The sequence below is a fragment of the Dasypus novemcinctus genome, chromosome 22, assembly GCF_030445035.2.
Source record: "Dasypus novemcinctus isolate mDasNov1 chromosome 22, mDasNov1.1.hap2, whole genome shotgun sequence".
Taxonomy (NCBI): Eukaryota; Metazoa; Chordata; class Mammalia; order Cingulata; family Dasypodidae; genus Dasypus; species Dasypus novemcinctus.
Window position 1 is genome coordinate 50,173,327 of NC_080694.1, and position 26,255 is coordinate 50,199,581.

Sequence of the window (26,255 nt, forward strand, 5' to 3'; positions counted from 1 at the left end):
TATATATTAATATATCTAGAACAAGGGTTCAATAGAACCCACTTTAGGAAATATTAGTATAGACTTCCTTACACCACAGCCCCTGAAATGGAAATGAGACTGGGAATGAGATGCATTAGATGGAAATGGTTTGCATTTAACGGCTGGCCGCTGTTGAGAATGGAATGGAACCATTTTCAGTGACCTTCCGAGGGGCATTAGAGGGAGTGCTGCATGCTCTAAATGAAGCTGAATCAGCAAGACTCAGCAGCCCGGAAAAGACTTGGTCTTTCCCTCCTCCACAGACAAGGAGAGCAGCAGACTGACTCGGATTCATGTGCCGTGAAGCTGGCCTCCAGGTGACATGCGCCTCCCCTGCCCTGACTGTGCCACGGTGGACAGCAGCCCCACAGCACCTTAGCTCTTCAAAGGAGAGGGATGATGTGCTTTAAGGCTCTTAAGTGCTTAAGGAGAGCTGAAGCTCTAAGCCCATAGGCCAGTAAGCAGACACTAAACTGACAGTTCTGGTTAGAGGATTAGCAGAGCTCCATCAAAAGAAGCCCGGCCAGGAGAGCGAGGGAACGGGCAGGTTTCAGCACTCGGCGGGGCAGACGAGTGCTGATGTGGAAGGCTACAAAGCCATCTGGGGAGCAGTCGGGGAGCAGTTTTGATTTATTATTTACTTTACCTCATTAGTACACACTTAAATAGAGCTCACTATGTGCTAAGTGCTGTTCTAAGTGCTTTACAAATAGTAACTAATTTAGTCCTCACAACAACCCTTCTCATAGGCACAGAGGGTCACCTAGCTTCTTTTTTTAAAAGATTTATTTTATTTATTCCCCATCTCCCTTGTTTGTGCTCACTGCTCGTCTTCTTTTTAGGAGGCACCAGAAACTGAAACTACGGCCTCCCAAGTGGGAGGGAAGCACTCAATTGCTTGAGCCACCTCCTCAGCCCCCTGCTTGTTGTGTCTCTCACTGTGCTTCCTCTTTGTCTCTTCGTTGCGTCACCTTGCTGTGCCATCTTGTTGCATCAGTTTGCTGTCTTGCTTGTCTTCTGTAGGAGGCACCAGAAACTGAACCCAGGACCTCCCATATGGTAGATGGGTGCCCAACAGCTTGAGCCACATCTGATTCCCACCTCGCTTGTTTCTATCACCAAGAAACTGCACTGTCTCCTCTGGGAACCCTTCCTGAACCTTCAGGCTAAGTTATGCGCCCTTCACCTGTGTTCCCACCACACCCCTGTGTAAAGTTCCTATGGAGGGCCATGTATTAATACAACACTCCAAAGGTCTTCCTTCCCCACTGGACCTCGAGCTTCCCGAGGCCAGGATACCACCCTGCTCATCCTGTGTTCTCGTGCCTGGCCCGTGTTCAGCCCGCATTTGCTAAGGGGCTCACAAAAGTGCAGGCCCATAATCTATAACCTGAAATCCATGGGGCCAATTGGTCTTGAAATTCAGAGTATTTTGGATTTTAGAAAGTTAATTCTGTGCATCCACTGTATATGATCCCTGTAGGATCAGGAACAACACCTCAAAATAAAGCACATTGATATTTACACTGCTAAATTTATGAATGTTCACACTAAGAGAATATATAAAGACCACAAATACACAAAGACTACAGACAGCCCCACCAGGGTTTCAGGGGAGAGTCACCAAGTATGTTATGAACAAAACCCAAAATATTTGGTTTTCAGAGCCGTATGGGTTGTGGAATTGTAGCTAAGTAGCCTTGGGCCCATATTTCTAGACAGTCTCTTAAGTCAGCTGTACAGACTCTACAGCACTGATGACTGGGTAAAGAGGTCTCATTTGTTCACTTTCTACAAACGACTGCGCAGAGAACGAAGAAGAAACCGGAGGGAGGGCTGGATCCTCTGTGGGCACCTGGCATTAGGCGCTGGTTGAGGGAGCTCGGAGAGGCATGTGGGCTCCAGAAAATAGCCCTGGACTATGAATCAGGGAATGGGTTCAGAGGCAGCTCCACTCCCTTCTAGCCAGGATCTTGGGAAAAGTACGGTTTGTGAACTAAATCTATTACGGAAACGCATGGAGTTAATAACTAGAATATAGGTCGCCAGAAAACAGAATGAGGTTAGAGAATGGAAAGCTGAGGGTTAATCTATGCAGAAATGATAAAATGGTTGTTTGTAAATCTTTGGACGTGAATAGAAATGGTGAAAGCACATCACAGCGTTCATTAACTAGCAAAGCTATTATATGGGTATGACAGTGGTTGAAAGGGAAAGTCTAAGGACATGTATATTATTAGAAGGATAGCTAAAAAATGTAACATGGGACTGTATCACTAGTGAAACCATAAGTGAAATATGAGTGATACTGCATATATAAGACTTTTTCTTTAAAACACAACAAATGGGCATTAATGGTATAAGATGTTAGTATCAGGCAAAAATACAACCAAAGCAAACCATAGACAGTACTGATAGTAACATATTAACAATCTTCAGTTAAGGAGGGAAAAAAGGAAATATGCTAAGTGAAAGAAACTACACAAAATGTACTATTGTTTGACTCCATCTATGCAAAATATAAATACAAATAATTTAGAGAGACAGAAACAGAACAATAGCTATGTATAGCAGGGGAAGCATAGAGAGATTGAGAGGTGATTATTAAGGGTTAGAGATTTTTTGTTTTGTGCTTGCTATGATTATCATTAGAGTAATGAAAACACTCTAATATTGACTGAAGTGATGAATGCACAACTCTGAGTTATACCAAATACCACTGATTATTTACTTTGGACAGACTGTATGCCTTATGAATGTGCATCAATAAAATTGATTTTTTTTAAAAGATCAACCTGGCAAATATCCATGGGATAGTAAGTGAGTTATGAAAAGTTTCCATGCTTAAAAACTGAGTTATACAGCATTTCTAAACACTTCTCTGAAGAAAATCCTCCTTCCTTCACCTTTGAAAATGAAGTTGCTTATTGTTAAAACTTACTGCTAAACTATGTGTTTTTAAAAATATTTTTATTTAAAAAAAAGATATTTAGATTACATAAATGTTACATAAAAAATATAGGGGATTCCCATACACCCCGCTCCCCATACCACCCACATTTACCCAATTAACCACATCCTTCATTAGCGAGGTACATTCATTGCAACTGATGAACATTTTGGAGCACTGCCACTAAGCATGGAGTGTAGTTTACATTGTAGTTGACACTCTCTCCCACACAATTCTGTAGGTTATGGCAAGATATATAAAGGCCTATATCTGTCATTGCAGTGTCATTCAGGACAATTCCCAAGACCCGAAAATGCCCCCACATTACACCTGTTTTCCCTGTCCCTGACCTCAAAACCTCCAGTGGCCACTACCTCCACATCCATGATATAATTTCTTCCATTGCTAGAATCACAGTAAGTCTGGAGTAGAATACCAATAAGTCCATGCTAGTTCACAATTCATTCCCCAATCCCGAGGATTCTGGGATGGTGATGCCTACTCCACCTCTAATTGAGAGGGGGCTTCAATACCATATGGAAGATGTATGGGACTCTCTTGCTTGCACTTGTAGACTCTTTTGGTTCCTTGGTATGGTGGTTGTCTATCATCTCCACCTTGTTAGTTGTCCTGGGTGAGTCCAATGAACTGGAGAGTAGGTGTTGCAACTCTGCTGACGCTCAGGGCCCTGCTGGCACATGGACAGCCCAAAGATTCAAGTCTCTTGGACATATACCTACCAACTCCAGCTCCAGCTACAGGTTCACAAAGAAGGAACAGAAGAGCCATGTGTAGAGAAACCACAACTGAGTCCAATTCTGTCACCCTGGGGAGCACCAACCCCAAAGTAGGGCCCAGTGGTAGGGCACCAAACTTATGAGCTACTTGCCTTGACCATAGTGCCTGGGTACCTCCAGAGCCCTCATGAGCCCCATTATTTGGCATAGTGTCTAATTTGGCAGTCAATGAGATCCTACTGAGATGTGCATAAGAGTCACCTCTGGGATGACCTCAACTCACTCTGAAGTCTCTTAGCCATATAAACACTCTTTACCTTTTCTTCTTTTGGTGAAGGTCTTTTTCAAGTTACATTGCTAGTTGCTGCCTGGTAGTAATCCCTCGGTTCCAGGGAGGCTCATCCCTGGGAGTCATGTCCCACGCTGGGGAAATGTTATTGCATTTGTATGCTGAGTTCAGCTTACAGAGTGGCCACATTTGAGCAACAAGGAGGCTCTCTCCTTCACTGACATGAACTCCCCTGCCTCTCTCTTATACTGTAAGGATCCTGTGACTACACCAGGTCCACCTGTATATTCCAGGATAATCTCTCCATCTCTTTAGCATATCTGAAAAATCCCCTGTGCCATAGAAGATAACATATTCACAGGTTTCAAGAATTAGGATGTGGACATCTGTCTTAGTTTCTGATGGCTGCCACAACAAATTACCACAATGTTGGCTTAAAACAATAGACATTTATTCTGCTTCACTGGGGGCCAAATCAAAGTGTCAGCAGGGCTGCCCTCCCTCTGCAGGCTTAGGGGAGATCTGTTCCTTGTCTCCTCTATTTTTTTTTCAAGGGGGTACTGTATATGGGAAGCAGGTGCTCAACCACTGAGCTACGCCTGCTCCCCTCCTTGCCTCTCCCAGATTCTCATAGCTGCTGGCACTCTTTGGAGTTCCTTAACCTGTGGCTGCATCATTCCAATCTCTGCCTCCATCTTCACATGGCCTTCTCTTCATGGGTCTATTTATTATTATAAGGAGACTTGTCATTGAATTTAGAGTCAACCTAGGCAATCCAGGATGACCTCGTCATCTTAAGATCCTTAACTTAATAACATCTGCAAATATCTTCTCACCAAATAAGGGCACATTCACAGGTGCCAGAGAACAGGATTTAGACCTATCTTTGGGGGGCCACATGCAACCCACTACAACCTCTTTGGGGGTCATTAGTCTGCCTCCACAATGTCTAAATTACTTTTGCATCCCTAGCAACTTATTGAAGTATCAACCAAACACACAGCAGAGCTTCAATAAATATTTGCTAGGTTTTTATTCATGTCACAATGTCTCCAAGCATCAGTTTCCTCCTCTTTAGAGATTAAAAATCTGTATGTCTCAAATGAAACAATGTGCATGAAAGTGCTCTGAAAACTATAAAGAGCTATAAAAATGAAGACTGCATCTCACCATCTATTAGCAAGGAATAGTAGATGGTGAGACAGCTAGTTATGTGCATTAAAAAAAGACAGTATGGTGCTAAACAACTCTGATCAATTCAAAAGGTCATTATGGAATAGAACTAATTGCTAAAGGATCTAAATCATGTTATCATGTGGCTCTGAGGTAGTACAGTTAGAGACACTATATAATTTGGTGTTCAATGAGAATATTTTTGAAAATATACAGGAGCATTATTACAAAAGTATGAAGCAGGACTCTTCCAGAAAAAGAGAATGCCTGGTCACACTAGGGGTAGCACAATGCTTGAGCCTAGCTTTGGAGCCAGACTGCCTATATTCATCTCCACAGTCTAACATTTAGAGCCGTGTGACCTTGAACAAACTGTTTGACTCTCTACCGTGGTTTCCTCATTTGCACAATGGGGATAACAGATTTATCTCATGATGCCGATGAGAGGATCAGCTGAGTTATTACATACAGAGCATTCAGAATAGTGCCTGGCAGGTAGTAAGAACTCAATACAAGTCCAGCCATGTAAAATATGCTCTACATTCCCCCAAGTGCAGTGAAAAAATGTCCAATGTTTTCTCACAAGTGTAGGCAGTAGGCAAAGAGCTGGAATGGCCTGGCACCAAAAAATTAATGTTTAGGAGGGTAAACATGTTATCATTGCTAACTGCTCTCTCACCCTCCCGTTTCTGCTCTTCTATCCTGCTTTCTGAGCTCATTTTGGAATGCAGAGCTACAGTGCCAGCTGGGATCTTATAATGCCTTGTCATGAAATATAGCAAAATCCTTTGTTGTTAGAGTTGGAGACAGGATGACTGGAAGATTAGCTCACTAAATGGCCATCTTCCCCAGTGAGTGTGGCCGTGTCCATCTGATAGAAGGACAGTATTTTATTTCTAATTTTAACACTTGCATTTAAAAATGCAAGCTATGCAAACATGTTCCTGAAGTATATTTTCTCTTGTCATTTTCTATCCAACACTAAACCTCAAGTTATTATAGCTCAACATAAAAAAAGATTACAAGTGCAGACTAAACTGTTTTCTGCTGACCTTGGAATAATGCTAACAGTAATGATTACAATGATTATAAACAGAATAGCTACAACAATCAGTATTTACTCAGTGCATACTATGTGCCAGGCACTGCTCTAAGAACATCGTGGGCATTTTATCCTCAACAGTTCTATGAGGTTGGTACTACTAATACCACCATTTTACAGATAAGGAAAATGAGGCACAGAGAGGTTTAATTGCTTCTCATGATACACATATCCAGGAGTGGTGGAGCCAGGATGAAACTCAGGCAGTCCAGGTTGAGTGCACACCCTTCCCTCTCATGTTGGAAAGCAAAGACTCCTCCAATTCACCATGACTTGGTCCCAGCTCATCTTCCCAGGCTCACTGATTTCCTTCCCTCTGCACAGTCCCAGACGTTGGTCCGGCCATCCCGGATGACAGCATTACTAAAAGTGACAGGTCCTCTGCCTGTGTCCTGCTGCTCTCTCCGTGCGAAATGCCTGGATCCCCTCTAGCTCCCGGCAAATTCCTACACATCCTTCACCACTCGGTCCCTTTCAACTTTTAGTGCATCCCGGAGCCCATCCGGGCACTCAAGGCAAACAGTGAGACTTCGCTACGGGACTTGTTCAATAATTAATTCACTTTAAAAGTTCTGATATTTAAACAGGATTGACTTTCCAAAAGGACTTAAAGCAGATTTTCTTTTCGGGATAAGCTCCCTCAGTCAAGCTAGGGTTCGATTTATAAACGTGCAACTTGCACTTACTTTTCTAAGACCATGTTACATACGACGAAACGTGTGTGCACCTAACTTCTGAGCAGGGCCGGGCCATGCAGCCCTACTTAAATGACTTCACGCATTTTAACAGAGGCAGGTTGCTGTTCTCAGCTAGGTTTACTGAAGCAACTAGACTTTGAACACCAGATCCATCTCAGCCCTGATCAGGCACCAAGGCCTCCGAACGCGCGAGTCGGGCGCTCCGGCCCCCTCCACGGTCAGCGGTCACCGCGGGTCCGCGCCAGCGCCTTACTTGTTAATGTTGCTGCCTTCTTTCAGTCGCTCCCCGGCGGCTCCGGTTTTAGAAACTCGCTCGCTCCCCGCCAGGTCCACCAAGCTGACCTTACTGACCTTCTCGCCCGAGTTCTGGTTGCAGGAAAGGAGAGAGACAACAAGAAGGGGAGGGGAGAGGAAGAAATAAAAAAAGGGGAAGCAACACAAATTAAGGTAAAAACCATGCAGGTATCTACTTCACGGCAACACAGTTATAGAGTAACTGGAGTGCCTATCACACTCCCACAAGGTAAACTTCTCAAGCGGGTTTTAGACTGTCCTAGAGTTATTCAGCCTAGCAACCAACTCCATAGTCATCATTTAAGTCGGTGTGGAACAGCAACAAAAAGAAATAAAATAAATAAATTGGTGTGGTAGGGTGGCATTTTGCACCATAGCTGAGTAGCAAGTACACTCAGCAGCTTTCCAGAGCACTGTCAGACAGCTGAAGATTATATGCACCTATGAGAAAATACTAAGAAAAGGATATTCCTGCATATTTAAGCCAAATTACTCTACTTATATAAAAATGCTCTTTTAGGCTACCTATCGTGGTTAATATTTTTCAATTATTATAAGGTAGACTGTTGCTCTAAGGGGAATTTTAGTGTGAAAGGGTGCACATTAGAAACTTGGTGCTGACATCATCACACTTTTTTAGGGACTTTACATCAGAAATCCAATTTTAAAAAAAAAAAGTGATATGTAAAGGAAGACAACCAATTAAATGGTTTAAGCAAAGCACCTACACATAGCAGCCCCTGAATTCTCCCATGAACCCCTGCAGCCAAGCAGACCTCTGGAGCCTGCCACTGTCACCAAAGATCCTGCCACTCACTCACCCCGGACTGCAAGTCGTACAGCGTCTGTGTGATTATGATGTTGAACACGGCATGGGAGCGGCTACTTTCCTCATTCATGTTGGTTGCTGCTACTGTTCGAGACTTATTTCCTTCGGACATCAGTGACTCGATATCCTAGAGGCAAAGCGTAAGGAAAACCCCATCAGCAAAACAAGAGCGCAGTCCTGCCCACCAGGTGGATCTGTTCATTACAACCCTCTGATGCCCCAGTCACCGCCCTTCCATAAACACGTCCCTGCCTCTTCTCCATCGAACAGGGTTTGGGCTCCCACCTCCCGCTTTTTAGTGTAGGAAATGTTTCCCTCATTCTTCACCGCATCCCCCAGTTGGCCTCTTTCTCCGTTAAGTCCCTATTCCATCCCATGCAAGTTCCTAGGGGACAGAAGAGCTAATATTTATTGGGTACTCTGGATACTCAATAAAGGTAGTTACCTTCTTGAATTCTAACTCTCCTGTACTTGTCAAGCCTGTATTACTAATGCTTGCTTATTTGTCCCTCTCCCCCAAAACTGTGGCTCTCCAAGGGCAGGGGTTTTTCCTTATTCATCATTGTACACTTGGTGCTAGAACACCTGAAACCTATGGGCTCTTATAAAACAGCTGATATATGAAGCTTAAGAAAGAAGAAGTTCCTGACGCTCAGGGAAGTTAAATAACTTTTCCTACATTTAGTAAGAAGCAGGGCTGGTCTTCAAACCCTAAGATCCCTGGTTGTGCACCTGCTCCTGCTCCTTCCTTTTCATGTTTTATTTTGAAATAATAATTAAGAAACTTGCAGGACAGTTACAAAATTAATACAAACCTCATACAGAGAACTCTGACATACCACTATCCCCCCAATACTCAGAATCCACCAATTTTAAATGTATGCCACATTTGCTATTCCTCCCTGTCTCCTTCCCTATTTATCAATAATGTCCCTTTGAGCCTTTTCTCTGCCCTTGCTAGATCCCATCCAGGATCATGTATTACATTTGATTGTCTTTGCTCTTTTTTGTTTTTTTCTTAATTGTGGAAATATATATAACACTCCCAAGCATGTGATATTGCAGCACCCTCACCATCTTCTATTACTAAAACTTTCTCATCTCCCCAAACAGAAACCCTATACCTATCACATATTAAATTCCTTTTCTCCTTACCCCTGCCTCTGGCAACCTGTATTCTCGTTTCTGTCTCTATGAGCGTGCATAGTCTTTGGCGTTTTCTCTGTAGTTACCACGAGCCTTAAATTTAACATCCTCAATAACAATCTCACTCGTTTTCACACCAACTTAACTTCAAAACTGTACCCAAATATGTTCCTATACCCTTCCATCTCCCCACGTTTGTAGTTCTTGTCACAAATTACGAGTTTATACATTTTCACCCTTGATGTAACCCTCGCCAGAGATCTTTATTTCTTCATGTGGCTTTGATCTGTTGTCCTTTCCTCTCAACCTGCAGAACTCGTCAGCATTTCTTGCAGGGCTAGTTGAGAGGTGACAAATTCCCCCAGCTTTTGTTTATCTGGAAATGCCTTAATACTTCCCTCATTTCTGAAACACAGTTTTGCTGGATAGAGAGGTCTCAGCTGGAAATGTTTTGTTTTCAGCAGTTTAAATATGCCACCCACTGCCTTCTTGCCTCTAGGCTTTCCCATGAGAAATCGGCGCTCCCTCTTATCGAGGCTCCCTTGTACATGCCACGCTGCTTTTCTTGCAGCTTTCAGAATTCTCTCTTTGGCATTCAGCAGTTCGGTTATAAAGCACTGTGGTGTGCGTCTATTTTGGTCCATTCTTTTGGAGTTTTTTTAAACGTCATACATGTATATGTTCACGTCTTTCATTAAATTTGGGAAATTTTCATGCACTATTTCTATAAATATTCTCTCTGCCCCTTTCTTCTTCTGAGACTCCCACATACACTGGTTTGCCTGATGACATCCCACAGGTTCCTCAGGCTCTGTTCACTTCCCTTCACTCTTTCTTTTTTCTGCTCCTCGGATGGAATGATTTCGACTGTCTTGAAACAATTCAAGTTCATTGGTTTTCAATCTGCTGTTAAATCTCTCTCAAGGGACATTAACATTTTTGTTACTGTGGTCTCCAGCTCTGTTTGGTAACTTTTCATTATTTCCCTCTAGCTATATCTATTTATTCTTATTCTTTTTGTGTTCATCTATTGTTTTCCTGTCTTCCTTTAGTTCCTTGTCCATGTTTTACCTTTGGCTCTCTGAGTATATAGAGAACCACTTTTAAAAACTCTTTGTCTGGTATGTCCCAGGTCTGGTTCTCCTCATTGAGGTTTCAACTGGTTTAATCTTCTCTTTTCCCTGGGCTAGCACTTCCTGTCTCCTTGTACGTTTTGCTGAAACCTGGACATTTTGATATTTTAATGTGTTACCACTGGAATTTAAACTGTGAGGCATCTGTTCTTTAAGCTTGTATCTGGCTAATGATATGACAGAGCTTTCCTTGAATGCCAGGAGATAAAAATTTTTAAAAGTTAAAAAAAAAAAGAGAGAAAGCGAGAAAGAGGGAAGTAACGGAGGAAAGAGGGAAGGGGGAAGGGGTGAAGGAGGAAGGAGGGAAGGGAAGGAAGAAAATACTTTCTCTGCTGTAGCAGTTTGATATGGTTTTGAATTCCAAAAACAGATACTGGATTATGTTTGTAATATGATCTGTATCTGGGTATGATTAAGTTACGATTAGGGCTTTGATTGGGCCATGTCATTAGGGTGTTGAGTTCCCACCCACTAAGGGGTGGGGACTCACAGATAAAAGTCATGGCAAAGGACAGAGCTGAGGGTTTTTGATGTTGGAGTTTGATGCTGAAGCCTTAAGCCAGAGCCCTGGGAAGTAAGCACACAGAGGAAAGAGAAACCAGCCCTAGGAAGAGAGGAAACTTGAGCCCAGGAAGAAATAAGCTCTGGGAAGAGAAGAACCCTCAACCAGACAGATGCAAGACCCTGGAAGGGAGGAACCCAGGAAGCCTGAACCCTCATAGACGTCGGCAGCCATCTTGCTCCAACAAGTGAAAACAGACTTTGGTAAGGGAATAACTTAAGCTTTATGGCCTGGTATCTGTAAGCAACTACCCCAGATAAATACCCTTTATAAAAACCAACCCATTTCTGTTGTTTTGCATCAGCACCCCTTTGGCTAATACATCAGCCTTTGTAGACTGACCTGTGGAGCGCTCTCCTTCAGGGATTATCCATGCAGTGAGTTTAGAGAACAGCTCCAGGCCAAAGCACAGAAGCCTCCCTCTGCCTGCCTCTTGTTTTGGGCATGGATTTGTGGTCTAGGAATTCCCCCACTTACACAGTTACAAATGTCCCCACTTCCCTAGGAAGCAGTTTCCTCAAGGCCGTGGGCCCTGCACTCTGTTCCTCCAGTCAGCAATCCCTGGCCCCAGGCTTCCTTTGACTGCTCTCTCTCAGAGTTCTGCAGGACAGTTCTTGGAGCCACAAGGACAGTGAGTCCCTTAGGCTAACACCAGACAGACTGGGCCACACACACGTGCCGCCAGGATGTACCCCAGGGTACTCTGCTCCCTCTGGAGCGAGGGCCAAGGGTCCTCACTAGGACAGAGGGCTGGCTCCACCAGGCCAGGGAGGGTGGGGAAGGGTCGTCGGGGATGCTGGGAGATCCTACCACTCTTAAGTAGCCTTTTTCTTGATTCAGTGCCTGCCCTGTTTCTGTAAGCCTTCAGCTGTTTTCTGGAGCTTTGAGAAAGATGTTTCTGCCAGCTTCCGCTGGTGGCTCAAACCATCTGTGGATGGAAAGAGCACGGTGGCATCTTGCTCCGCCATTTCGATTGGGCCCTGGTTCTCACTAATAAGGAGTTTTTCTTTTTGGAGTAATGAAATTGTTCTAAAAAGAGTTTTTGTGGTGATGCACGTACAACACTGTGATCATGCTAAAGCCATTGCCTGTAAACCTTGGATAGACTGTATGGTATATGAACATATCTCAAATTACTTTAAAAAAAAAAAAGGAAGAGGCTGAATTAACTATCAAAGACCGTTCAGACTAACAGATTTGTCTAGATGGATATCACTGGCAGCCTTAGAGAGAGCAGTATCAATAGAGCTGTATTAGTGAAAATAGTCGCAACCTCAAACCACTGAGCCTTTCAGTTGTACCACAAACACTTCACAGCAAAGTGGCTTGAAGAATGTGATTAAAAGCCCTTTCTCTCCCCTTGGGATATGTGGACACTGGGTTTCTGAAGCTCTGGGTGGTATCAGCATGCTATAAAGCATCAACATTATATTATATTCAACATCATTTACACACTTGATCAGTCAGTGTTTTAAATGACATTTTTAAAAATTGACACTTACCTCAAAGCTTGTAACAGCCAGTTGAGATAAACCATCTACATATGGTCCCAAAACTTTATGTTCTCGAACTTTAAGAGACTGCCTACTCCTTCAGGAGGGAGAAAAAAGGAATGAATGAATCAGACCAAACTTGGAAGATTTCCTTTCTTTTTAAGTACTCAGAAATCAAGATCACAAATTCAAAAGAATTTTTTTTAATGATAGGAAAAAGTCTAAAAGCTACTTTATTTGGACTGGCAAAACAGCATTCCATATGAGGAATGTTTTATACTCCGATTTCTATTTAAAGTAACTTACTATTTAAAAAATTCTATCTCTAGTCGCAGACTAAACAGCCAGCACTACAGAATACTAGGTGAGACTAACTTACTTTAGAAGCTGAACTTCAAAAAACTGAATTATGGCACACGGGGGATGAAAAAAGGGAAGCATGGGAAGCAGATGTGGTTTGATGCCCAGGGTCTCCTGGTGATGGCCAGCTGGCCCATGTGGAGTGCTGCCCCATGTAGGAGTGCTGGCCCAGGTGGAGAGGTGGTGCAGAGAGAAGATGTAGCAAAAAGGGACACAGAGGAGAGACAATAAGAGACACGGGGAAGCAGACTTGGCCCAGTGGTTAGGGCGTCCGTCTACCACATGGGATGTCTGTGGTTCAAACCTCAGGCCTCCTTGACCTGTGTGGAACTGGCCCACACGCAGCGCTGATGCGCGCAAGGAGTGCTGTGCCATGCAGGGGTGTCCCCGCATAGGGGAGCCCCACGTACAAGGAGTGCACCCCATAAGGAGAGCCGCCCAGAGGGAAAGAAAGTGCAGCCTGCCCAGGAATGGCGCTGAACACAGAGAGCTGGCACAACAAGATGACGCAACAAAAAGAAACACAGATTCCTGTGCCGCTGACAACAACAGAAGTGGACAAAGAAGAACACGCAGCAAATAGATGCAGAGAACAGACAACTGGGGCGGAGGGGGGCGGAAGGAGAGAAATAAATAAATAAACAAATAAAATCTTAAAAAAAAAAAAAAAAAAGAGACACAGCAGACCAGGGAGCTCAGGTGGCGCAAGAGATTGAGCACCTCTCTCCCACTCCGGAAAGTCCCAGAATCGGTTCCCAGTGCTGCTTAATGAGAATACAAGCAGACACAGAAGAAGACACAGAGAATGGACACAGAGAGCAGACAATGAAGGGGGGGGAGGGGAGAAATAAACAAATCTTAAAAACAAAAAAACAAACAAAAAAAAGGGGAAGCAAGACCGTAGTCAAATTGAATTTAATATTAAGGCTATTTTACAAATAAGCAAATTTTCAGCAAATAATATCTTGACATTTTAAGCAAGTAGTGAACAATATTAAGATGTTTTAACTTTAATTTACTTCTTCAAGGATGCATTAATTTATGCTGGCGCTATACTGACAATTTTATATAGAAAGTGATATTATAGTACAGTGGTTGTTTTTGCTATATTTAAAAATGGCACTGCTGGTGAAGGCTTTACAGCTCTTCTGAAATTTTAAATGGCAAACCTGGTTTGGGGCCCATTTGAGCAGTCAATCAACATATAATTGTGATTAAAGGCAATGCTGTATATATTATGGCCATATTGCATATGTCATCCCTTCTTATGACATCAGATATTAATCCCCTAGCAAATCAAGAGTCAATGTTTGGCATCAAGTAAGTAAAAGAAAACGAAGAATCAGTGAATACTTCCCAAAATGCTAGCACTGTTCCCCAAACATAAGCCACAATTATCCCATTTAATCTCACAGTAAATCAAATAAGTAAGTTTTACTAACTTTATTTTAAGGATGAAAGGGTCAATGTGACAGGAAGACAGTGACTAATTCACGCTTACTCACTGTTGATGGGAATGTAGAATGGTACAGTTACTGTGGAAGTCTGTTTGGCGGTTCCTAAGGAAGTTAGATAAAGATCTACCATGTGACCCTGCAATACCATTACTAGGCAAATGTCTGGATGAACTGAGAGCAGTGATACTAACAGACATCTGCACACTGATGTTCATTATGATATTATTCACAATTGTCAAAAGATGGAGACAACCTAGGTGTCCATCAATTGATGAATGGATAAACTGTAGTCTATATACATGATAGATTATGCAGATGTAAGAAGAAATGAAGTTGTGAAACATATAATAACATGGATGGACTTAGAGGACATGATGTTGAATGAAGCAAGCCAGACATGAAAGGACAAATACTGTATGATTGCATTGCTATGAACTGAATGTACTGTGTAAACTCATGGAGTTAATAATTAGAATATAGGACACCATGAGGGTAGAGAACAGAGAGCTGACGGTTAATCTGTGCAGAACTGGTAAAAAGTTGATTGTAAATATTTAGAAGTAAATAGAAATGGTGAAAGCACATCACAGAATTTGTAATTAGCACTAACATATGGGTATGATAGTGGTTTGCTTTTGTTTTTTTTTTGTTTTGATTTTGGAGTAATGAAAATGCTCTAATACTGATTGAAGTGATGAATGCACAATTCTGTGCTTGTTATAGTACATGGAAAAGTGAGGATATACATAAACACATACATACACGCGACAGATTTGAAACACAGGATCAAAATGCACCAAAATTTTAACAGGGATTATCTTTAAATGTTGGGATTATAGGCCATTCTAATTTTTCCTTATGCTTTTCTCGAAATTTTCTATAATGAAATATTGTTTTTAAATCAGCAAAAAAAAAACCACCTTTAATTTAAAAAATGTAAATGGCCCTCTACTATGCATCTAGTTTTTATCATCTAGTTTTTAAACAATACAGATCCTGGGTTTTACCCTGGGTCTACTGAATCATAATCTCTCGGTGGCACTCAAACCAGTGTATGCTTAAACAGCACCTCACCTGGTCCAAAGCACAGCCAGAGAGCCACCTGCCAAGGCTGGGTTGTTTCAATTTGTCAACCACTTTACCTCCAATTTAGAGGTGCTGCTTTCCAATATAAATGCAAGGACCAAGCACCATTCTTAAATGGAATTTTTTAAACAGTCCCTCGTGGCAAAAAGAATACCAAAAGTAAAAACGTCTTTATAAAATGGCATGTTAGCAATATACAGGATAAACTGACCGACTTTGAAAAGTTGAATGATTCCTCAGGAAATGACTGAAAGGCCTTCACTAAATTAGCAACTGGCTAATTTTAACTTTAGGATCATTTGACATTGTCACCCCGCTCTGAGCTTCATTTCATAACTTACCCTTTGGGGTCTAAAAGATCCCGAACTTTCTCATTATAAATTTCCATGTAGGAGACTTCAACTTTAAAGGTCTGTGATTCATTTTGCTCCAATGAGATCCTTTGAAATAAAGCACAGCAGAGTCTTGGAATAAGGCCCAGCTGCTCAGCATTGCCCATCATGGAGAAGGACTTTCCAGAACCTGGAGAAGAGCAAGCAGAAAGAAGGAAGAGTAAAAGAGAAAGCAAAACCTAATGCTCCAAGCATACAGGTTTATATGTACTAGCCAAGACCATGCAGAAACGGGGCCAAGTGCCCTCAAACCCGGGATCTTCAAAGCTAAGGCATTAATTACACTGTTCTTCCCTGATATTCAGAGCCTCCAGGTTTCTCACTGGGACAGCTAGCGGGCACCTTGTTTACAGATGGACAGAGTGTAAACGGAAGCACCAAAAATACAAAATCTTTAAAAGTATGTTCAGTAAAATACCAACTACAGATGGTTAAATAACATGGACAGCGTTTTGCTCTTAAATTGTATTACATGTTTATAAAAGTGCTTTCATATATATTCCCTCATCTGAGTCCCCTGGTTAGCCTGTGATATATATATAATATGATTTATTGATTTGGTCCCACTTTATTGTGGAAAGAATGTTAATGGCTGAGCCGCTAGTAATTTTTTGTTTTGTCTGTTTCAGCCGATCGTGCCACAAGCCTAAGTGTAATAACTCATCATCACTGAGTTGTGCCCTAGTGAAAGTCCTCAAAACAGGATGATTCTAACAGTTTTTCAATAGTGTCTATTACATAATTACATTTACACTGAGAAAATATTTTCTAGTTCAAATACAGGTGAAAACTATAATTTAGGAAAATGATAATAGTTTGAAACTAATTTGGTCATTAACAGTGAAATTGCTCAATTACCAAAATTGTTAAGCCTTCAAAAAGAGGGTTACTTTTAATTCAGTGAAACCCACAAAGTCAAAAGCATTTTTCTGATGCTTCCCGAAAAAGAGTTCCTGCTTCTAAATTTTAAAAACTTTGTACTTAATATCATTGACTGTAAAATAAAAGCAGCTTCTCACCTGTCTGTCCATATGCAAAAATACAAGCATTATACCCCTGAAAGGACTTTTCAAGAATTCCTTCCCCTAGGCACTTGAAAACCACTTCTTGACCTAAAAAACAAAACAAATGAAAAGTAAAAAGCACAAAATAAAAAGGGAAAGAATTTTTCTTGACATTTCTTTATTAATAGCTGAGTTTCTCAACACATGAACAACGTTCTCTTAAAAAAAAAAAAAAGTCCATTAGGTGCTACTATGGGAAAGGCTCTATATTGATATATGCAATGCATTTCTTCTTCTAAACTATAGCTCTGTACCTGGCTAAATTCATGATTCTACACGTTCTTTCCCTCTAAGACATTTCCCCAGGCATCTGAGCCTCTGTTCCATTGCCAGTGGGCCATGAGGAAGCATTGTTCCCAGGTGGCTTAGTTTCTTCTCCTGACGCCGTGTCTAAAATGCTTTTAAACGTGGATTGTCCCATCTCCCCGGCTGGATTCTTAGCTTCCAACGAGTGGGACCCGTGTCTTTGCATCTTGGACTCCCCCTGGGCACCTCACTCTCTCTGAGGGCTGAAACGCCGTTAGCAATGGTGGAGTGGTCTTGAGCGTGGGCTGCTGTTTGAAGGTATGCAGGCAGTGGGAGGGGGTGTGGAGACAGGCTCTCTTACCTGCACCTGCCCGCAGGTCCTGTACTACATTAGGCTAGAACCCGGCACAAGAGTGAGGGTGTGAACAGCTGTTTAAACACAGGAGCATTTACTGCCCTTTGAATTTCATGACTTCCTAAGATTCATTTCCCATTATTAAGAGTACAATAATATTCTCTTTCTTCTGTGCTCTCAGTCTTAGAACATTCCCATATTACAGAATTTACAAAAATTACAGGGTTAAGTATCTGCTTTCTCCCTGGAAAGCAAACTATTATCTGTTTATCTTTGCAGTCCTAGTGACTAGGGCAAAGTGTTTAACAAATGTGCGTTGAAAGAATGAGTCCACTTAACCTCCTCATCCTATGTGTTATTACAATATGCCAATTCCTTCCACATTTGAAAAGATGCAACATAAGGTCTTGGATGTATGTTTTTTATGCAAAATTGGATCTGATCTTGGCAGTCCCCTGCCATGCTGGGACGTTAACTGTGGTTGCAAAATGGTACTTTCAAAAAAATATGTCAACATGAAACATATTTTCAACCATTAGGTTGCTAAAAAAATTAAATTTTAACAATATCAAGCATTATTAGCAAACACTGAAGAAATGAGTATTTTCATCTACTGATGGAGGAAGAATAAACTGACCTCCCATTCTGAATGCCAATCTGACAGTAGCCATTAAAAAGGATCATGTCTACACTCTCCAACCCACTTCTATGCATCTACCTTAGAGAAACCCTCCCACAAAGGACCCTTGTGCTAGGATGTTCATAGCAGCTTTATTAAAAATACCTTAGGTTGGAAGCAGACGTGGCTTGACTGATAGAGCATCCATCTACCACATGGAGGGTCCAGGGTTTGGTCCCCAGGGCCTCCTGACCCATGTGGTGAGCTGGCCCACGCTCAGTGCTGCTGTGTGCAAGGAGTGCCATGCCATGCAGGGTGCCCCCATGTAGGGGTGCCCCATGCACAGGGAATGCACCCCGCAAGGAGAGCTGCACCGCATGAAAAAAGTGCAGCCTGCCCAGGAGTGGTGCTGCACACATGGAGAGCTGACACAACAAGATGATGCAACAAAAGAGAGATAGTTTCCCAGTGCTGTCAGATAATGCAAGCGGACACAGAAGAACACATAGCGAACAGACACAGAGAGCAGACAACGGCGGGGAAGGGGAGAGAAATAAATAAAATAAACCTTAAAAAAACCCCAAAAAAACCTTAAGTTGGAATCAAGTCAAATGTTCATTCATACGAGAGTAGATAATTAAAATATGACTATTTTATACAATGGATACAACAGTAAAAAAAAAAAAAGGCAAATAAAACAAATGCTAGATTTCAAAACCATTGTTGAATGAAAAATAAAAGCCATATTGAATGAAAAATAGAAGCCATGTTCAGAACTGTACATTTATAATGCACAAATTCCTGTGGGGGGGGGGGTGTCCATGGATGTTAAAATATTTAAAAAACGAATTGGAAGAAAATATGCCAAACTTGCAAGCCTTATTTCTCGATTTCTGGCTTTTACCCTCTAGCACAAGAGACTAGTACTTCAGGGGTACTCGAAACATGTTGGCTGTACTTATGGAATTTTTAATTGAGTATAATCACAATAGCCCTTTGTGATGGTTAGGCTCATGGGTAACTCAGCCAGGTAATGCTGCCCATTGTTTGGTGGAGCAAGCACTGGGCTACTTGTAATACAAGGACATTTCATGGACTTTAATCACCAGTGAGCTGATTACATAGATGGCAGACTACATCTACAATCAACCAAGGAGATTGCCGTCAGCAGTGAGTGATGTTTTATCCAATCAGCTGAAGGACCTAAAAGAGGAAGTGATTTCAACATTCAGAGAACACCCCTCTCTATTTTGGACAGCCAATGTCTCCTGGGAACTCATCAAGGACCTTCATCAGCTCCTCAAGTTTGCAGCCTGCCCTGCAGAATTTGGACTCGTGCATCCCCACAGTTGCATGAGAGCATTTTATAAAAGCTCATACTATTCAGCTATCTTGTTGGTTCTGTTTCCCTAGAGAACCCTGACTAAACACACCCTTCTTAGACACACAGGCTTGTTATGAAGACTCCCTAAAGATCTGTATATGTGCATGTATGTGAATGTACATACACACATACTCTGAGAAGAACATGGTATTACCAAAACTACTACCTGGTAAATACACACTTCCAAAATTGATTTTATGTTACAGTCAAGTATGGGAGTATTGTGCTTAGAAATTGTCTGACCCACCCCATCACACAATCTTTCATACACATCAGTATATTTTTCTCGTAAGTGTTCTCAAAGGACCTCCCTTATTCCACATGCCGAAAGGCAGAGCTTAATTCTGGAGTTGAGCCCTTTATCTTGGAAGATTCAGAATTACTCTACAATGAAGCTGTTGGGAATCAACTGTAGTCCTCAGCCATATCCAAGCGCCATTCGAAGACAATGTTTCTTGGCACCAGCAGATGAATGGATCCTGTTTGGACTTCTCCCCTGGTTAAGCAGCCCCCAGGAAGTGGATAGAGTACAAGTGCAGACAAAACACTATTCAAGACTTGGCGAGGCCAAGCATCCTGACCGTAATTCATGATTTCAATTCATATCCAGTAACCTGAAAAAAATGAAGAGCTTGAACTGATGGAAGGATCAACCACAGAGAAACACTACTGTCAAAGGGTTTTTATCATGGCTACATGGAGCCTGAATTCTTTAACCAAACAAGAATTTACATCTGTTTTTGTTCAGGTAGTGAAATGTTGTACTTCTGGTTTCTGCTCCTGATGCTGAGTAGGTTGGAATTATTTTCCTTATGTTCTTTCAAGGGCAAGTCACAACATTTCTTTTTTCCTTGGTAGGAACGACCTTTTCTTAAAACATGAAATTTTGCTTTTAACACTTTTTAAGTATACTACTCAGTGGCATTAATTATATTCATAATGTGTAACCATCACCACTATTTCTAAACTTTCCTTACCCCAAACAAATGCTCTATTCACCCGGTCCCTGGTAACCTCTAACTTACTTTCTATCTCTATGAATTTACCTTTTCTAGATATGTCATGGAATCATATAATACTTGTCCTTTGTGCCTGGCTTCTTTCAGTTAGCATAACGTTTCCAGGATTAATCCATGTGGTAGCATGTATCCAAACTTCATTCCTTTTTATGGCTCAGTAATTTTCATGTGTGTATACGTGTGTATATGTGTAACCCATTTTGTTGACTTTATCCACTCACTGGTTGAAGGAATGGGGTTTTAATCTACAGTATATTAATTTGGGGAAAAAACAAGAATGGATGCTATTTAGATAGATGAGATATGTTTATGATATGGTAAGCAGAAAAAAAATGAGGTACATGCTTAAACAGCGTGAAAAATAAATGCAAACAAAGAATTCCCCAGCATATAAAATACAACAGTAAATTTCAGGTTAGCTTATGTCCAAAGGATCGCAAATACTAAATAGGGCCTATTTAAAGTGTATACTTTTACTAGTTATGCTAAGGAGAAAGAAGAGAAATACTGTTTATAAACTGCCCTAATTAAAATGCCCTTTACATATTTCATATCACCTTCACAATACCCAGGTAGGGTAGGTATGGGTTGTGAAGATGAGGAGATGGGGCTATGAAGAGGAAATCATTTGCCCAAGACCATATTGGTAGTGAAAGGCACAACCCAGATGAGTCCAACTCCAAAGTTCTACCAACTCCCACATGATAAGGCTGATTTGTCCACCCCATAATCGTTAACTCAATGCTGCATGACTCTGGGATCAATTACTCCAACCTCTGGCCCCCTTAGGATGTTTCACAAACTGCCAGAGTAGAACTCACGACACTGCACTGTTGTTTTTTGTGTTTAATTCTCCCCCCACCCACCCCGTTGTCTGCTCTCTGTGTCCATTCTGTGTGTTCTTCTGCATCCGCTTGCATTATCTGGCGGCACCAGGAAACTGCATCTCTTTTTTGTTGCATCATCTTGCTACGTCAGCTCTCCATGTGTGCAGCGCCACTCTTGGACGGGCTATGCTTTTTTTGCGCAGGGTGGCTCTCCTTGCGGGACTCACTCCTTGCGTGTGGGGCTCCCCTACACAGGGACAGCCCTGCATGGCATGGCACTCCTTGTGTGCATCAGCACTGTGCCAGCTCACCACATGGGTCAGCAGGCCCTGGGTTTGAACCCTGGACCTCCCATGTGGTAGGCGGACGCTGTATCAGTCGAGCCAACTCTACTTCCCATGACACTGGGATCAATTACTCCAACCTCTGGCCCCCTGGCATGTTTTACAATCTACCAGAGTAGAACTCATTACACTGCACTATTGCTTTTTAATGTTTGTCTCCACCAGTGGATTGTGAGTTCCGTGACAACAGGTGCTGCCTCTTAGCAGAGTACCAGGCACAAATAATTTATTGAATTATTCCTGTGTTGACACTAATGTCCTTAGACTAAAGTTTATGAAATTGGTGGCCTTTTTCCTCTCTAATGATAATTAAGGCATCAAAATGCTGTTCATTAAACTTAAAAAGATAAGCTTACTTGTATTTGAGTTACACTCTCGTTGAAAGTATGATCGTTTTTTAAATTCTAATGAACCCCTGAAGATTACTAGAGCCTATGTTAAATAGCTACTGGTATATGAATGAATGTATTAACATAATATATTATCAATTAAGTGGAAAATTTTGATTAAAATTTGATACATTTTTATTGATACCCACAGCAACCTTTTGGACATTATAACAAAATATGTGGCTGAAAAAAATATTCTATTCTCTATAATTTCCATAATATATATACACACCTATAGGCATATGCGTACATAGATATGACTTTAGAAAACAGTCAAGTTCTTTTCTTTAGATATTTACAGTTACGCTTAAAGTCAGAATGTAATTCAGATTTATAACAGAAAAAGTCTGAGGAAAATAAAAGTTGAATATGAAGAAACAGAAAAAGCATTATTCGCAATAACCAAAGGATGGATGCAACGCAAATGTCCATTAGCATGTGAGTGGATAAACCAAACGGGGTCTGTTGCTCGACCTTATAAAGGAGTGAAGTCCTGATACAGGCCACTGCATGGCTGAACCCTGGAGACACTGTGTCGAGTGAAATAAGCCAGACACAAAGGACAGGTATTGTGTAATTGTAATTCTATGAAACAGCTAGAATCTGCAAATTCAGAGACAGAAAGTAGCGTACAGGTTATGGGGGAGTGGGAATGGGAAATTAATGCATAACCGGCATAGGGTTTCTGCTTGGAGTGGTAGAGATGGGAGAATTTATATTGTATACATTTCCACAGTTAAAAAAAAAAGAGCTGGGAAAGAGTCAATGACAATTAAATGCAATACATTATCCTGGACTGGGTCTAATAATGGAAAAGCCCAATATAAACTATAAATTATATATCAATGTTAAATTTCTTGAACTTGATAAACCATACTTAAGGTGGCTACATAAGTAAATATACTTGTTCTTAAGGAAAAGTACATGAAGTATAAAAGGTTTAGAAGGCTAATATATACAACATACTTTCAAATGTTTATAAAATGGACAGATGGACAGAATGATATGGCAAATGTAGCAAGATGTTACAAGTTGGTGGATCTGGGTATCTGGAGGTAGGTGTATGTGGGTTTTCTCTGTATGAGTTTTGTATTACTTTTGCAACTGTTCTATAAGTTTGAAATTATTTCAAAATGAAAAGTTTAAGAATGAAAAAAAAAGGTAGAAGAGATATACTGTATTTCTGAAAAGAATTTTTCTCTTTTCCATCCTTAAACACCTATTCTGAAGCATAAGTTACAAAAGGATAATATTTAAAGAACTAATGTAAAGTATTTGTATTTTTACAAATCTAAGCAAGGACAGATTCTAGAAAGACTGGAATATATCTCATCACTATGGCTTCCTGTCTTTAAGGAAATTTATTCTCTTTTAAGAAGAGAAATAATGAACATTTTCCCACCTCTACAAATACACATTAAAACTGAGCATTTTTAATAGCTGCTTAGCATTCTATTGTATGAATGCTCCTCAACGGATATAATCAGTTCCCTGCTGTGGATAATTATGCTGTTTCTTCTTCCTTACTTCTGCAATATTTATCCATATTTATATTTATCTTTGTGTGCCTTTCTGTTGACTAGACAAAACACCCAAAAATTAAATTGCTCGGTTCTCTAGCAATGCATGAGTCCCTTGTTTCTACACCTTCAACACTGGCTATTCTTCTTTTTGGTATTAGCTAAATCGAAAAGAAAATAAAGAAGAATCTTGTTTTACTAAATCAATCTTCCTTTCTTTTGCTTATTGCTCATTTGTATTTATTCTTTATAAATCACTATTTAGGACCTATGTTTATTTTTATAAATAAAATGATTCAGTCATTGCTTTTTTAAAATTAATTTTTTTAGGAGTAAAAGTATTGTTTTTTTTTTTTAGGAGGTACCAGGGATTGAACCTAGGACCTTATACATGGGAAGCAGGTGCTCAACCACTTGACCTATATCTGTTCCCCAAATTAATTTTTAAATGCTCATTATACATTAAGGATATCAACCTTTGATCCATCACATATATTGGGAATATTTTTTCTCAGTTGTCATTTACCTTTCAGTTTTACATCAGTTTGTTATGGAAAATTTTGGTCTTTCCTATTAAAATATTTTATCTTTTCCTGTATTATTATTGTCTGTGGTAAAATATGCTTCCAAAATCCTTTCCACCCTCAAATTTATAGGTATTTACCCAGATTTTCTTCTAGTTTTGTTTTTGCTTTTTATGGTTTCCTTTTCAAACCTGATGTCTACTCTTTACCAGCTGTGTGACCTTGGGCAAAGTCTCAGTTTCTCCATTAATAAAATAAGGACAATAGTTGCTACTTTTTAGGGTTGCTGGGAAGATTTAAGTAGGTAATATGGGAAAAGCACTTAGCACATTGGCCAGAACATAGTTTAATCACCTATTTATTAATATCATCCCATAAATCCTTAATTAACTATAATTAATTTTTTAAAAGATTTTTAAGATTTATTTTTTATTTATTCCCCGCCCCGCCCCCCCATTGTCTGCTCTCTGTGTGTTCTGTGAACGCTTCTATCCTTATCAGCGGCACCCGGGTGTTCCTTTTTGTTGCATCATCTTGTTGTGTCAGCTCTCCATGTGTGTGGTGCCACTCTTGGGCAGGCTGCACTTTCTTTTGCGCTGGGCGGCTCTTATAGGGTGCACTCCTTGTGTGTGGGGCTCCCCTACGCGGGGGACACCCCTACGTGGCACGGCACTCCTTGTGCACATCAGCACTGCGCATGGGCCAGCTCCACACGGGTCAAGCAGGCCCAGGTTTTGAACTGCGAACCTTCCATGTGGTAGGCGGATCCCCTATCCATTGGGCCAAGTCTGCTTTCCTGTAATTAATTTTGATGCAAAGAATGTAATCATCTTTTGCCTTCAAACAGTTCCTTCATTTTGTAACAAATCTGTGATGCAATCCAATTTCAAAGATAAAAGAAGAAAAGAGGGAAGCAGACTTGGCCCAGTGGTTAGGGCATCCGTCTACCTCATGGGAGGTCCACAGTTCAAACCCCAGGCCTCCTTGACCTGTGTGCAGCTGGCCCATGCGCAGTGCTGATGCATGCAAGGAGTGCCGTGCCACGCAGCGGTATCCCTGCATAGGGTAGCTCCATGCGCAAGGAGTGCGCCCCATAAAGAGAGCCACCCAGCGCGAAAGAAAGTGCAATCTGCCCAGGAATGGCGCCGCACACACGGAGAGTTGACACAGCAAGATGACGCAACAAAAAGAAACACAGATTCAAGTGCCGCTGACAACAGAAGCGGACAAAAATAAAACACGCAGCAAATGGACACAGAGAACAGACAATTGAGTGGGGGGAAGGGGAGAGAAATAAATAAAAATAAATCTTAAAAAAAAAAAAGAAGAAAAGACTGTTCTTGGAAAGGTTTTTGAAAGGAGCCATTTATTGCCATTTCTCTAGGTTCTCTAGAGGGCCTACTTTTAAAGTCCAACTGACCAAACATAATGGTGGCGCCTTCTCACACGCAAGAGGACAGTTGAGAAAGAGAGCGCATATGCATGAGGCTGTGTGTGTGTGTGTTGGGGCGTGACGAGGAGAGGAAGAAGCCAAGTGTCTTAGAAGGGCCAGGGCATGCCAACCATATTTTCCATCCTTTTATAGTATTACGATTATTTCAGAAAGGTACAGAAATAAAACAACAGAATAAAAAATGACCCCAGTGAGGTTGTGAATGGCGGCATGTTCTACAGAGCTCCCCTACTTGTCCATATTCTGGTGCCTTTGGCTGGATGAGCCCCTGATTGAATCAATTCTTTAGTTGGGACGACCTTGAGGGCATCACTGGTACAGTCAGAGACAAGGACAGAAGAAAAGGCCAAATGTCAACCCAAGTCTAAAAACGCACTGTGGACTCTCTACAGCCATCTGTCCTCCTTAATACAACCAGTTCTCTATGAAATATAAATAACGGCTGCACTTCTCTGTGATAGAGAAAGTATCAAATACCAAAGGCCCTTAGATGGTCTCTTAAAGAGACCTTGGTTTATCCAAGGGACTGCAGGTTTTCTGGTTTTATTTCTATTTCTCAAACATAACATCCCCCCTTTCCAGCGTAGGAGAACATGACTTCCCAAATGATTTTTGAAGCTCGGTTCCCCCCAAAAAGAAGCTGTTTTTGCTGGGTGGTGGGAATCAGAGAATTCAAACAGTGCATGGGTGGATTCTATAAAAGATGTACTATCCCCAACCTAAATGTTTCCCGGCTGAAGACTATACTAACAGAATGAAATGTCCTTTGTCTGGCGGGGGAAGTACACC

The 26,255-nt window shown here is 41.3% G+C and overlaps 1 protein-coding gene across 8 annotated transcripts in view; it reads right to left on the minus strand.

Annotated features, from left to right (window-relative positions):
* The window catches only part of KIF13A (kinesin family member 13A), a 213,367-nt gene that overhangs the window by 66,046 nt on the left and 121,066 nt on the right, over positions 1–26,255 (minus strand). For all 8 annotated transcript variants that reach the window (XM_058285282.2, XM_058285277.2, XM_058285281.2 and 5 more), the window contains exons 5-9: positions 16,742–16,834; positions 15,672–15,852; positions 12,437–12,524; positions 8,086–8,220; positions 7,224–7,336 (exon numbers count right to left, since the gene is read on the minus strand). In XM_058285282.2, coding sequence (XP_058141265.1) covers positions 7,224–7,336; positions 8,086–8,220; positions 12,437–12,524; positions 15,672–15,852; positions 16,742–16,834 — 610 coding nt within the window. The remainder of the gene's footprint in view (positions 1–7,223; positions 7,337–8,085; positions 8,221–12,436; positions 12,525–15,671; positions 15,853–16,741; positions 16,835–26,255) is intronic.